A 12123-nucleotide genomic window follows, 5' to 3' on the forward strand; every position below is an offset into this window, starting at 1 on the left:
ACCTCTGGCTTTGTGGTACTTCAGTGATATTATGCTGACATATCTGAAATGGGTTGTTGATATGTTAGAGGTTTTAGAAATGCAGTAGTTGGTTTCCAAAATGGGAAATTACATTTAATGAGTCAATCCTCTTTCAACATGTGGAAATTCAATTGTTTGATATCTGTAATCGTTCTTAGTAGTAAAAAAACAAATGAATGACATCATTCTAGGTATAATGGAAACATTTGTAAATCATTTTACATCCAAAAACCAAACAAACACCACAGTTTTCTCATTTTTGTTTCAAACCTAAGACAAAAATCAAAAACAAATTTGGTTTGCTCTTTTTTCTTTATTTTTTAGTTTTTGGTTTGAAATGAAAAATGTGAAAACCATGGTATTTTTCTTTGGTTTCTGAATCTCAAATTAATTCAGAATTATTCAAACGATACTTAAATCGACAAGATATTAAATTATGTATATATCTGTAAATCCGTTATTACACGTTGAAATTTAATTTTTTAATTTGACAACTAAATCATAACAGAATTTGATCTAATGGTTGACATGGTAGGTAGAATTTCATGATTACCTGTTTATCATGTGTTGTTGGGGAGTAATGATGTAGCGCGTCTGCTCACTAAGTCCAGGATGTGAGTGTATTTACACAGCAGCTGAGGGAGTGGTTGGGTAGCAAAGGTTTACAACTACTCCACCTGCTACTCTGCTCCTCTCTGTAAAGCTGTAAACTGTCTGTGCTGTTTGGTGCAATCAGGTGAAATGGCAATTTTAGAGGTTGTTTGCATAGATGTAAATTTTGGTGAGGTTGCAGGGGATACGTCTCCTTTAACATTTAGAAAATGTGCATTTGTCTGCCCAAAAAAAAAACATGAAAGTAGCAGAGGACTTTTATTTTGACATAATTAAAGACATTTAAACCATAAATTGCAGCAAAAAAGGCACATTAGTGCTTAAAATTTCACCCAAATGCTTGAAATTATGTGTTTAATTTTTTTAGTTAAAATTTGATGGCAGATTTCATACATATCCCGCCCACAATGTTGAAATGAAACTTACGGCCCTGCTTGGTTGAATCTACGGAGTTACTCGTGCAGTAGTATTTATATCCTTTGTTACAATATGACAATATATTTCAATAGTGTCGGGGCATCAATGAGAACTGCAATATTTTATTCTTCTCTTACCTGACAGCAGCAACATATTAACAACAGAGTGGTCGAGGCAGAACATAAAATAAGGGCAGTAGAAAACATTCACACACCTATATAGACTTTTTTTCAGCTTTACAAAGCAGTCCTTTACCTGTTAAAATATTTCCCTTTACCAAAAGTCATTCACAGTATGCTCGAAAATGTTACACCGACACCTGGAACCAGCGCTCTTTAGTGTGATTTTTAACACAGAAAACATTCATCCTCATTCTTCGCTTATAACAGTCGTCTTGGATCAGTTGACACCACAGAACTACATTAAATTTCCCCAGAAATACATTTTATTTACTTTTATTATCCAAAGTCTTTTTTTTTTTTTTTTTTGGAAGGAGCCGTGCTTTTTTTGGGTCTTATTTGAAGTTGCATTGTGCAGAACTGAAACTTCTCCCATGTGTTAAGCGTGTAGGAGAACTATGGTCGTCAACACGGAAATGCAAATGGTCCTATCTAGAGCCAGTATTTGGTTTGTCTGTTCTGGGCTACCGTAGAAACAACACAACCGACTCCATGGAAGAGGACTCCCTCCAGATGTAGATATGAACGGCTCATTCTAAGGTAACGCAAACACAACAATCATTATTTCAGGTGATTAATGAAAACATAGTTCTGAACATTATTTTCCATTTCTGTCAATAGATGCCCCCTAAAATGCACACACTCGACCTTTAAACAGCCCTCATTGGATCATTTAGCACCACAGAACCACATCAAATTGAATAAGAAACTAATTTTATTCAATTTTTCCTATCCAAAAGTCTTTTTCTTTTTAAGGAATCATGCTTTTAGAATACTAGTTGAAGTTTCTTTTGGTCTTTTTGAATGTGTAGCAAAAGAAATATAGTTTACCCAAAGGTCAACTCTGAGGTAATTCATTTAGAGGTGAACACCCAATACGTCATTTTAGGAAAAAACCGAGCATAATGAGGCAAGAAACGCACTTCACTTAGAGCTGAGCCTCAAAAAGTTTGACTCAAGATTGATTATTGGTGCGTTCACACAATTTTTAAATCAGTCTGGAGATTTTCTCATCTTTATTCTCAAGAGATTAAAAGAAAATAAGTTATTCATAATGTGGTTGAGATGGCGAAGCACTTTTACAGTTAAATCATTTCAGAAACTTTTTTAGAAAACGGGCATCACCCGATGACTCCTATGCAGCTTTGAGACAAAAAGACAAACATTTAAGACAAAAATAACCCAAACTTCCAGAAAATCTCCGTCTCATGTCCCAAGTTTGACACGATCCAGCTCTATCTTCATTCAAAAGGACGGCACACCCATCGACGCTGTTTACTTACACCACAATAGGGTGCTGATTGTGCCAAGTGCAAAAGATACAAATATACAAAGAAGTGTTGCTCCCACCCAGGATCCAGTTTTAGAAACAGAATTAGAAAATCTCCCCACAGTTAAGTTTGCCATCATAGAAGCAAAACATTTAAAACGCTGCGTCCATCTTGAAGGAATGAGTCTCTAGTCATTATCTGAACCTTCGGGGGGGTTAAATACTAGCGAGTCACGGAAGTCGTGGCCGTATGGACGAAGTCTGTAAACTCCAAACATCATAACCTGCATTTGATTCGGTGACATCCCGTTGAATGTGACCGCCATGTCGGAGCAGCAGCCCTCCACCACATTAGTGGGATTGTCCTTCATGCTGTCCGTTATCAGGGTGTTCACACTCTTGCTGTTGAACAGGCCCTTTCCGTGTGCGTCTTCTCCGTTCTCTGCGAAGACGCCTGTGTATTTGAGACACACGGCCAGCTGCTTGTCCTCGCTCAGCTTCCACAGGGCGCGCCCTCTTTCTGGACATTTGTCTTCATCCTCAAATATGTGCACCAACCTCTTCAGCGCTTCGTAACTCAGAACGATGCCACTATCGTACGACACGTACTCAAGCTCCCCTGACTTCATAGCGTTGCCCAGGTAGAACGGCTCACTGGGATCTTTGGCGAGCACCAGGAATTTGAGGTTCTCGATGATGGCGAACGTTGTAGGTTGTGCCACAAAGAACCAGCGCAGGTCTCCGGCGTTCTCATAAGCATGCTTCAGAGCTTTACGTAACCTCGCCCAGTCGTCTTTTTCATTCAGGTCTACCGCCTCGAGCGCCTTGGAGGACTCAGAGGTGTAAAACACTGCCTTATCGCAGTGTTTGCTCCAGGTGTCCACCGCAGTGGCCCAGTAAACGAGGATCTTGGGCTGGACCATGATGATGCAAGACACTCGGACTTGATTGCTCAACTCGTGAACGTGACTCTCAGAGAGGCGTGTCAGCTCGTCTTTACTCGGGGCCTTGACGTGATGGTGATGATGGTCGTCTGTCTTGGACTCCATGCCGGGGCTGAAACTACCCAGGAGCGACAGCAGCAAGCAGAAGAGGCCTCCCATCACCATCCCCTTCATGAAGGAGCCTCCTTCAGACAACATTTTGGTAGCAGACACTGGAGAGAGAAAATACATGAATATAGCTTTAAGTAAAATCCTACTTAATTTATCAAGATTATTTAATTCACTTCTCTAGCAAAACATGCCAAACATGATCTATTTCCATCGTATCAAATGTGATGATTTTCTGCTTTTCTTTATGACAGCAAGTTGAATATCCGGGTTCTGGACTGTTGATTAGAGAAAACAAGCAATTTAAAGATGCTTTAGACAATTGTGATGAGTTCTTTTCCTTATTATTATGTTTTAATCGATAAATAATCGTCTTTGGTTGCAGGCTTTTACCTGTTCGTAGAGAAAATGTGCATTACAAGACACAAAATGTGACTGAAAAATATAGCAGCTGGTAAAGTTTAAGCTGCAAACATTTACCTGTTTCAGATGCTTTTAAAACTTCTTGTATTTTATTATCTAAGAGATATTGAAAACTGCCTTATAACTCTGAGTGTTACAGACTCTAAAACTATATGCTTTTAATTTCCTCACATTTAGATTATCTAACAAGTGTAAATCAGAAATCAATTCATGAACTCCAAATTGTACAAAATGTGGCAATTTGACTACTTTAAAAAAGATACTAAAACTCTCCTATTATTATCTTTACACCAGGACCAGTTTGTAACAGAATTGATTTCATGATATTACTTATAATCTTTAAAGCATGGAGCTTTTTGTATCATGATACTGGAATTTGTAACTTTTATTCAATACCTTTAAAAATATAATATTCAATAGCATTTGTCAATACTGCGGCGAAAACTGAGGCCATACAATTAAACTTTTTTAGCAGAATGACTGCTGCAAAAATTAACAATAAGAGAGAGCTAGTACCAAGTATGAAGACTGCTGAAAATTAGTATCAAAATCATTACAAATATTCAGAAATGATATGTATCGATAAATCTGTGTTTTTAACAGCAGTAGAGCTTTTGCTGTTGGGGCGCCTCAGCTATGGAATAACCTGCCTGACAAACTCAGGCAATTTTAAGGCTTTTATGAGTTGATTTTCATCTCTATGAATTGTCTTGCTGTGTTGTCATGTTAATATTGGCTGTTATGTGTGTTATGATTGTGACCTCAAAGGCTAAAGTACCATGTCAGAAGTACAAAACTTAAACAGGGACACTAATTCTTTGCAAGGGTCATCCTCCATAACCTGTTTTGCAGCCTCAGATTCTTCAGAGAAACCACATCGTGTTGGCTGCATTGTTACCTGTAACTTACTGTAACAAAAAATGAGAAGGCTGCACTTACCCAGAACATGTGGTCTTTACTGGCTTATTTTACTCTTTACTTGGTTGGAGACAATTTTCTATACAGAAAGTTAATTAACTAAAATTTGCATAATTTATAAACTAATCATATTGTCTATTAAATATCAGAAAAAATGTGAGAGATGCCCATCACAATGTCCAAGGTGGCATCTTTATATAGTTTGCTTTGTTCAAACAACAGAACAAAACTTAAATAAATACAGTTTACGATCACCAAGGACTAAGAAAACATTTAAATATAATACATGAACAGAATATTTACATATGAGAAGCTGGAGCCCGAGATTTAGTGGCATTTAGAGTCTAAAAAAATTAACAAAACAATGAATCGCTTATTCAAACAGCTGCATTTTTTTTATTGTTGTTGTTGGCTGAAAGGTTACTTATCAATTAACTGCTTCAGCTTTTCAGATCTATAAAACACTTTTTCTGTGGCATGTAATCAGATCACTTTGGGAAACAGTCTGCTCTAGATTCATTCAAATTGCTTATTTTACACAAACTTCCTGCAGTTACTGTGTTTACAGTTTAGGTTTATTGTACAGTTTATCACTTGTTGTAACACTTTTTACTTTTTTTTGGCATGTCACAGACAAATCAATTGATTTCTACTGAAAACAATTGCGAGTATAACCCTTTGATACCTGGATTGACACAAGTTTTTTGTGCTGTATTCAGACACCTTTCAATACCATCTTATTTTTTGAAACCTGAGAAAATTGATTTTTCTTTTAAAAACACAGGAAAAACAAAATGAGCAACTTTGCGAGAAATGCCCCGCAAATCGCAAAAAAAGAAGAAAAAAGTAAAAGGTGACAAGGAAATTATTTTAAAATGAGCTGGGATGGCTTATGTGGCATTATCAACAAACAATAACAATAACAAAAAATAGGGGAAAATGTCCGAAAAGTATATTAATTATTTATAATTCTCTTTATTATGTATTTAAAACCATGATACAGGGAATATATATATAGTTTCTTGTAACTTTTTTACCAACTTCTTTTCATTTTTGGACAGTTTCTTTGTTGGGGTTGGGCTAAGCAATAATGATAGTTGCAGGGTTAGTGTAATTAAACGCATTAATAAAATGGCGTTAGCTTGTTTATTAAACACGAACAAGTTGAAAAGGTTTGAGCTCGACTAAAAACTGATGGTTTCGATGAAACATTACGAACACGTTTGAGCCGTTTACCTCTTGTCAACGTCGACACTTGATGTAACATAACTAAACAACAGGCTGCAGTAACATTCAGGAAACTTCTTCACATTAGAAGAGGTCTGTAAGTAAAACCAGCTGTTAGCTCACTGTTAGCCTCCTAGCTTCACAACGTCACACTGTACGGCTAACTCTTGTTAGCAACATAAATAAAACAAATAAAGAGCGTTTTCTGTACCTCGCTGTGTTAATGCTGCCGGGGAAGGTGGTGCTCCTGCTTTAGCTCGTCTTTCAGCTCCCACTTTTTCCTGTTTGTAGAGATGACCGACAGAGACAGTTAATGTTTAAACCATGGTGGTTTAAACGCGCTACAGCTACTTCCGCCCTTTGAGGTCATGTGACTCCGCTCAGGACAAGTCACAATAATGTAACAGCTGCTTCTGTTTATTGTTTTTTTGTTTGTTGAGCCTTTAAAATATTGAAAAAAAGATAAATAATATATAAAAACCTAAATGTATTAATCGAATTCTAAGTACGTGGATAATGTACTAAATACAATAAAATACATTAATAAATGAAAAAAAGTGAAATAAAATAAAATAAAAATAAATATTTTTAATAATAATAATAAATATTTTTTTTAATATTACTTTATTATACTTAATAGACCTTTTTCGCAGCACGAATTTTGACATGTCGTAGTAGGAAAAATTAGAAAGCGATAACATGAACAAAGGCCCCGTTCCATTATGTGTCACAGTAAGGTATTTCAGTGTGTCAGCACGCACTATGTTAGGACCTTCACAAACATAAGTGAAATGCAGTAATCATTATGATAATTAATACACCTGTGCTTTTTTTTTTTCTCATTATGACATGTCAAAATGTCTGTTGTAAAAAAGGTCTGTTTCGTACTAACAAAGTTTTGGGGGGGGTTCATATATATTTAATTATAGAATATTTATTTATGAAATGCCCATTTCCCCCAAAAAATATTTCATAATGATATTTTTTTCAAATTTTACTTTTTTCATATTGTAGGCTATTTGATTTATTAATTATATTTTACTTTATCTATTAATATGATTATTTTATAATTTCTTTATTTATTTATTCATTTAATATTGAACACTTTAGTTTTCCCATTGGCCCATCAGGATTTTGACTGCATGATTAATGACCTTAAAATTTGCATTCCTCATGACAATAAACAATAATCTTGTATGTGATTTTAACAATGATAGTTAGTTATTGTTCCTGTCTTTTTCCAGATTAGAAGTTTGTTTGTTTTAAAGTTACTGCTTGACCTTAAAACTGAACTCTGTTGTGTTTTCACCTCCTCTCATTGACTGCTCAGCAGCCAAATGTATCAAATGTTGTTTTCAACATGGTGGAGACAATCTTATAAATCACCTGATACAACGTACTCTCATCTGAGGAGCATTAGTGACCTTTCAGTTTGACAAAGAGCCCCGCGACCCTGCAGCCTCCTCCAGGAGCCTGAAACTCTTAGCTTATTTTGATCTTTTAGAGAGTAATTATTTCTAATCTCTATATATATCTATATCTATCTGTCTATCTATCTATCCACACATATATATATATATACATATATATATATATACACACACACACACACACACATATATATATATATATATATATATATATATATATATATATATATATACATACATACATATACACACACACACACACACACACACACACACATATATATATATATATATATATATATATATATATATATATATATATATATGTATGTATTAGATCTGTCTGACCTCAATAATCCCTTAGCACCTATCTGGAACATGTTTTGAGGTAATCCTTTGCATTATCCTGCTTTTTTGTGTATTTTGGCGCCTTAAGTACAAACTACCAATTGGAGACTCAAAATGACCTCAAAGAAACACAAAATAACTAAAAATATGGGCAAAATAACCAGAAAGAGACACAAAGTGACAAAAAGACATATGACCTAAAGAAAATCACACAAAAAACACACAAAATGACTTTATAAAGCCACAGAATGTCTATAGAGACACAAAATAACTAAAAAGAGGCCAAAATAGCCACCAAAAGTCACAAAATGACCTCAAAGAGACACAAAATGATAAACAACTAAAGAGACACAAAATCATCTAAAAAAAACAACCAAAACACACAAAATAACTAAAAAGGGACATAAAATGACATCAAAGGGGCACAAAATGACAAAAAAAAGACATATAATGACTACAAAGAGACACAACAGAGAAAAAAAACATCAAAAAAGGACACAAAATGACTATGAAGAGAAACTAAATAACTACAAAGAGATAAAAAAAAAAACAAAAAAGGGAAAAACAACCAAAAAAAGACACAATTTGACCACAAAAAAGTATGTTTCGATCAGGTGGGGTCTTTACATGTTTATGCCCAGAAGCCCAACGTCTCATAATCCTTACATGCATCAGACATAATGAAATGCTTCAGAAACGTTTGTCATTCTACACAAAATGATACATAGCTCCACCAGCTGTGTACCTGAGACATGAGCGATGATGCGTTTGAGCAGGTCATCACACAGAAAGGGTGTCAGACATAAACCATCAGAGCTCTGCTGGACAGCTCCTGATTACTGCCGCAGAGCAAACATTTGTTAGGCCTCTCTGTACAAGCACAGATAGGCCGCGGCTCAATTGACAGGGTCCCCTAAATTGTGTCTATGACGCCTGATCCATCGTGTCAAAACCATTAAGGAGGAGACTGGGTGTGATGATAATGTATTGATCAGGTTGTGATGGATGGTCACTGAGGATATATAAGTGAAGATCTCTGCCGAGCAGAGTTTAAGTCCAGCTCTGGCCGTCTGAAGATAGAGACACCATGCTTTCTGTAGCTCTGTTTTACCTCTTAGCTGTGATTTGTTCTGCAAGACAGACACATGCTCTACCTCTGTACCCTGACACCAACCTGGAGCCACAGGCAGGTGAGAGTCTTTTCACATTGTTTTCTTTAATTTGACCACTGCTTTAGGTCAATTTGTTTTTTTTGCTGTCTTTAAATTTGACCTTTAATGTGCAAGATAACATACAGAAACTCAGCTTTGTCGTCCATAAATTTCATTTGAGATCAAATAAATTCTATCTTTACCTCACGAACATATTTGAATATATTTTGCTTTTCGAGATATGGTTAAAATAAGTTATTCTTCTTAAGTCACTGCGTGTAATATTCATGTGACAATGAGATGTTTGTTTTATCTCCACAGATTTCATTCAGAAGTTAGTGTCAGAGGTGGAAGACGGTCCTAACGCTGCTGAGGGGCAGCAGAGAGAAGTGAATGACCTGTATCCTCTGCTGATGCAGCACAATGGAGGGAGAGAGCCCTGGAACAAAGGTAAAAAATGACACAAATATTATGCAAATAAATCAGTCACATATGGTCTACATCAGTATTTATAACCCTCTGTTTTTATGCTTTTTTAAGGGGCTAAAGAATCAGCACAACACGATAAGTTTGCAAATATGGTGAGTAGAGCTGTAACAATGAATAAATTAGCTGTCAATCAATTAATCAATCAATAATACTTATTTTTAAAAGTCAAAATTCTCTGATTCTAGTTTCTTAACCCTTTCAAATCTGAGTAAATTGTCCTAATTATTTCAAAAGCATGGGGAAAAGACAGTGGGAAAATTGAAAAGAAATCACCCAAAATAATAAAAAAAAACCTATAAAATTTACCTGAAAATTAGAATAAAACATAAACAAACTATGCCCATTACTTTTATACATTCTATGATTTTTACACACCATTTAATGCCTCTCCTGGTTCAATTTAAGGGTTAAATGTCTTTAATTTTATCAAAATAAAAGCCCTCTGCCAAATGTATGTTTGTGGGGGGAAAAATGCACATGTTCTACATATTGAAAGGGACTTCAAAAAATCTACGCCTGTGTGCCTTCAAGTCACACTAGTGCAGTTAACAGGTTAACACAGGTGACCTTATCCTTTTATTAAAGCTCTGTCTGTAGTGAACCACAGAGGAGTGTAACCACCACACATCACCTGCATCATGTTTCCTCTTGTATTTAGGTTGAGGACCTCAGAGAAGCCATGCTGAAGCTGGCGGCGGCTGACAAGCTTCGCTCTCAAGGTTTTCTCAGATCAGAGCAGAACTTACCAAAAACAAACAAAAGAGGTGAGTAACTCTAAATATTTTCTATCAAGGACACGCCACACCTGTTCTTTACACACGGCTGAAAACATTTTGTCCTGAGCTGACATCATATATAATACCTGACATGATCTCAGAGCTGACGTTATTTAAATGATCTAATCAGGAGGATGAAATACTGTGAAAGTACAAGTAAACCGAAACTATTACATTTCTAATTAAGTAGTTATATAAGTACTGGCACCCTAAAGCACCATCAGGCTATATTTAGCATGTCACATATATTGTATATATTGTTATTGTATTCTTACTTAGGTATATATTGGTTGTTAATAGCATTGCACACACGCACACACACACACACACACACACACAGTTTTGTTAACTTTAATACTAGTTTTATATATTATATTGTATCATAAGGCACATCTTTATATTGTACACACTTCTTACATTTTACACACTTTAAACACTCAACACTTTATCCGTATTGCAATTTAAATATTCACATCGTGCTAATTGTCTGTTAGTGTATTTGTTTTACATTTATATTGTTACACATTTACATACTCAGCATATTACACATACTTTATTTATTTATTTTTTTAAATTAAAGTATTTACATATTATACTAATTGGATCACACAGATCACTCTTCTATTCTGTGATTGAACGTTACATTTCTTGCTGTTTTGGGTGTGATCCCATGATTATTTGACATTTATTGTTTTGTTGTTTGCTTTTTGTCTTTTTTTAAATAGGTGTTTGTTTTCTATCTATACTTATTTGGTATTGTTTAATCATCCTGTTGTTAAATGTTTTATTTTATTGTGCTTGTTCTTATTGTTCAGGACCCCTTTTAAAACGAGAAAGTACATCTCAAGGGGTTATTCCTAACAAAGACTTTCCGACAATATGAGGATATTTGAAAACAAGGCATATTTCATATTATTACAGCTGTTTCACTATGTTGTCCTGTATTGTTCCTACATGAGCCTTCACTTTAGGAGTTATACTTGTTGATAAACACATTAATAAACAGATATATCTTCTTACAACGTCATCATAGTGTGCTATAAACCAGATATTAAAATGTTTTGCTGCGTAGAAATCCTTAAAAAGGGACATAAAGTAAAGGGTTACCAAAAAAAGTGTAAGTGTACTTTTTATATAATATGCTGCAGTGGTAGATAACACATAATAATGTAGTTATATACATATGCTGTTACAAATTGAGCACCCAAGCACATAGTCAAGTGAAGTTTTTCATTTATAAAACCCAAAATCATAAATCCTGTCAGTGGACTTATTCTTTACAACATATTACCCTCTATTCAGATTAGAGAAAACTTTACATGATAAACCCTTTATTATTTTATTTATTAATACTCTATATAAAATATATAAAAGTACCAGTTGTAATATGGAGAAACAGACTAACAATAGCCTCCAGTAAATATTAAGGTAACAACTTTTTGAACTTCAGGTAGGGTGTAAAAAGTGTTTAAACTGGAAAAAAAATGTGTAGAACTAATTACATTTTCCTGCACTCTCTGACTCCTCCTCAGCGTGTTTCTGGAAATACTGTGTCACCAACTAGAGCCCAGCAGGTGCAGGATGTCTGGAAGGACTTTGGCTCGACTTCATTCTCCATTGTCAATTTTGTTTCTCACCAAAGAGAATATTCATGGTCTATATCCGAACAACAGAAAATATATTTTTGAAGCTGTAAAATGGTCTTTTTTTGTGGCTGAAAATAAACTTGAATATCAGAAATGCCATTTATCTCACCTGTTTTGGTTTTGTTATATTTCAAGGTCAAAATGTTTATAATAATTACAATACA

At 35.0% G+C, this 12123-nt stretch overlaps 2 protein-coding genes across 2 annotated transcripts; one reads left to right on the forward strand and one right to left on the reverse strand.

Moving 5' to 3' along the window:
- Positions 1-878: 878 nt before the first annotated feature.
- On the reverse strand, positions 879-6491 carry c1galt1c1 (C1GALT1 specific chaperone 1). The gene is made up of 2 exons (XM_042493194.2): positions 6331-6491; positions 879-3655 (listed from the first exon to the last, which is right to left on the reverse strand). Exon 2 carries the CDS (start codon positions 3639-3641, stop codon positions 2688-2690), a length of 954 nt encoding a protein of 317 aa, XP_042349128.1. The 5' UTR covers positions 3642-3655; positions 6331-6491; the 3' UTR covers positions 879-2687.
- A 1863-nt stretch (positions 6492-8354) lies between these two features.
- urp1 (urotensin-related peptide 1) lies at positions 8355-12023 on the forward strand. Its single transcript, XM_042492891.2, has 5 exons — positions 8355-9087; positions 9370-9498; positions 9589-9629; positions 10196-10301; positions 11846-12023. The coding sequence occupies exons 1-5, from the start codon at positions 8985-8987 to the stop codon at positions 11875-11877; spliced, it is 411 nt and encodes a 136-aa protein (XP_042348825.1). The 5' UTR covers positions 8355-8984; the 3' UTR covers positions 11878-12023.
- Positions 12024-12123: the final 100 nt, after the last annotated feature.

The sequence above is a fragment of the Plectropomus leopardus genome, chromosome 8 (genome assembly GCF_026936395.1).
Source record: "Plectropomus leopardus strain MGB_pleo_1.0 chromosome 8, ASM2693639v1, whole genome shotgun sequence".
NCBI classification, from domain to species: domain Eukaryota; kingdom Metazoa; phylum Chordata; class Actinopteri; order Perciformes; family Serranidae; genus Plectropomus; species Plectropomus leopardus.

Bases quoted from the DNA above. Each gene is read 5' to 3' on its own strand.
- urp1 (XM_042492891.2), top strand. From the start codon at position 8,985: ATGCTTTCTGTAGCTCTGTTTTACCTCTTAGCTGTGATTTGTTCTGCA. The intron at 9,499-9,588 runs GTAAAAAATGAC...TGCTTTTTTAAG, and splicing joins GAGAGAGCCCTGGAACAAAG to GGGCTAAAGAATCAGCACAA. The intron at 10,302-11,845 runs GTGAGTAACTCT...ACTCCTCCTCAG, and splicing joins ACCAAAAACAAACAAAAGAG to CGTGTTTCTGGAAATACTGT.
- c1galt1c1 (XM_042493194.2), bottom strand. From the start codon at position 3,641: ATGTTGTCTGAAGGAGGCTCCTTCATGAAGGGGATGGTGATGGGAGGC.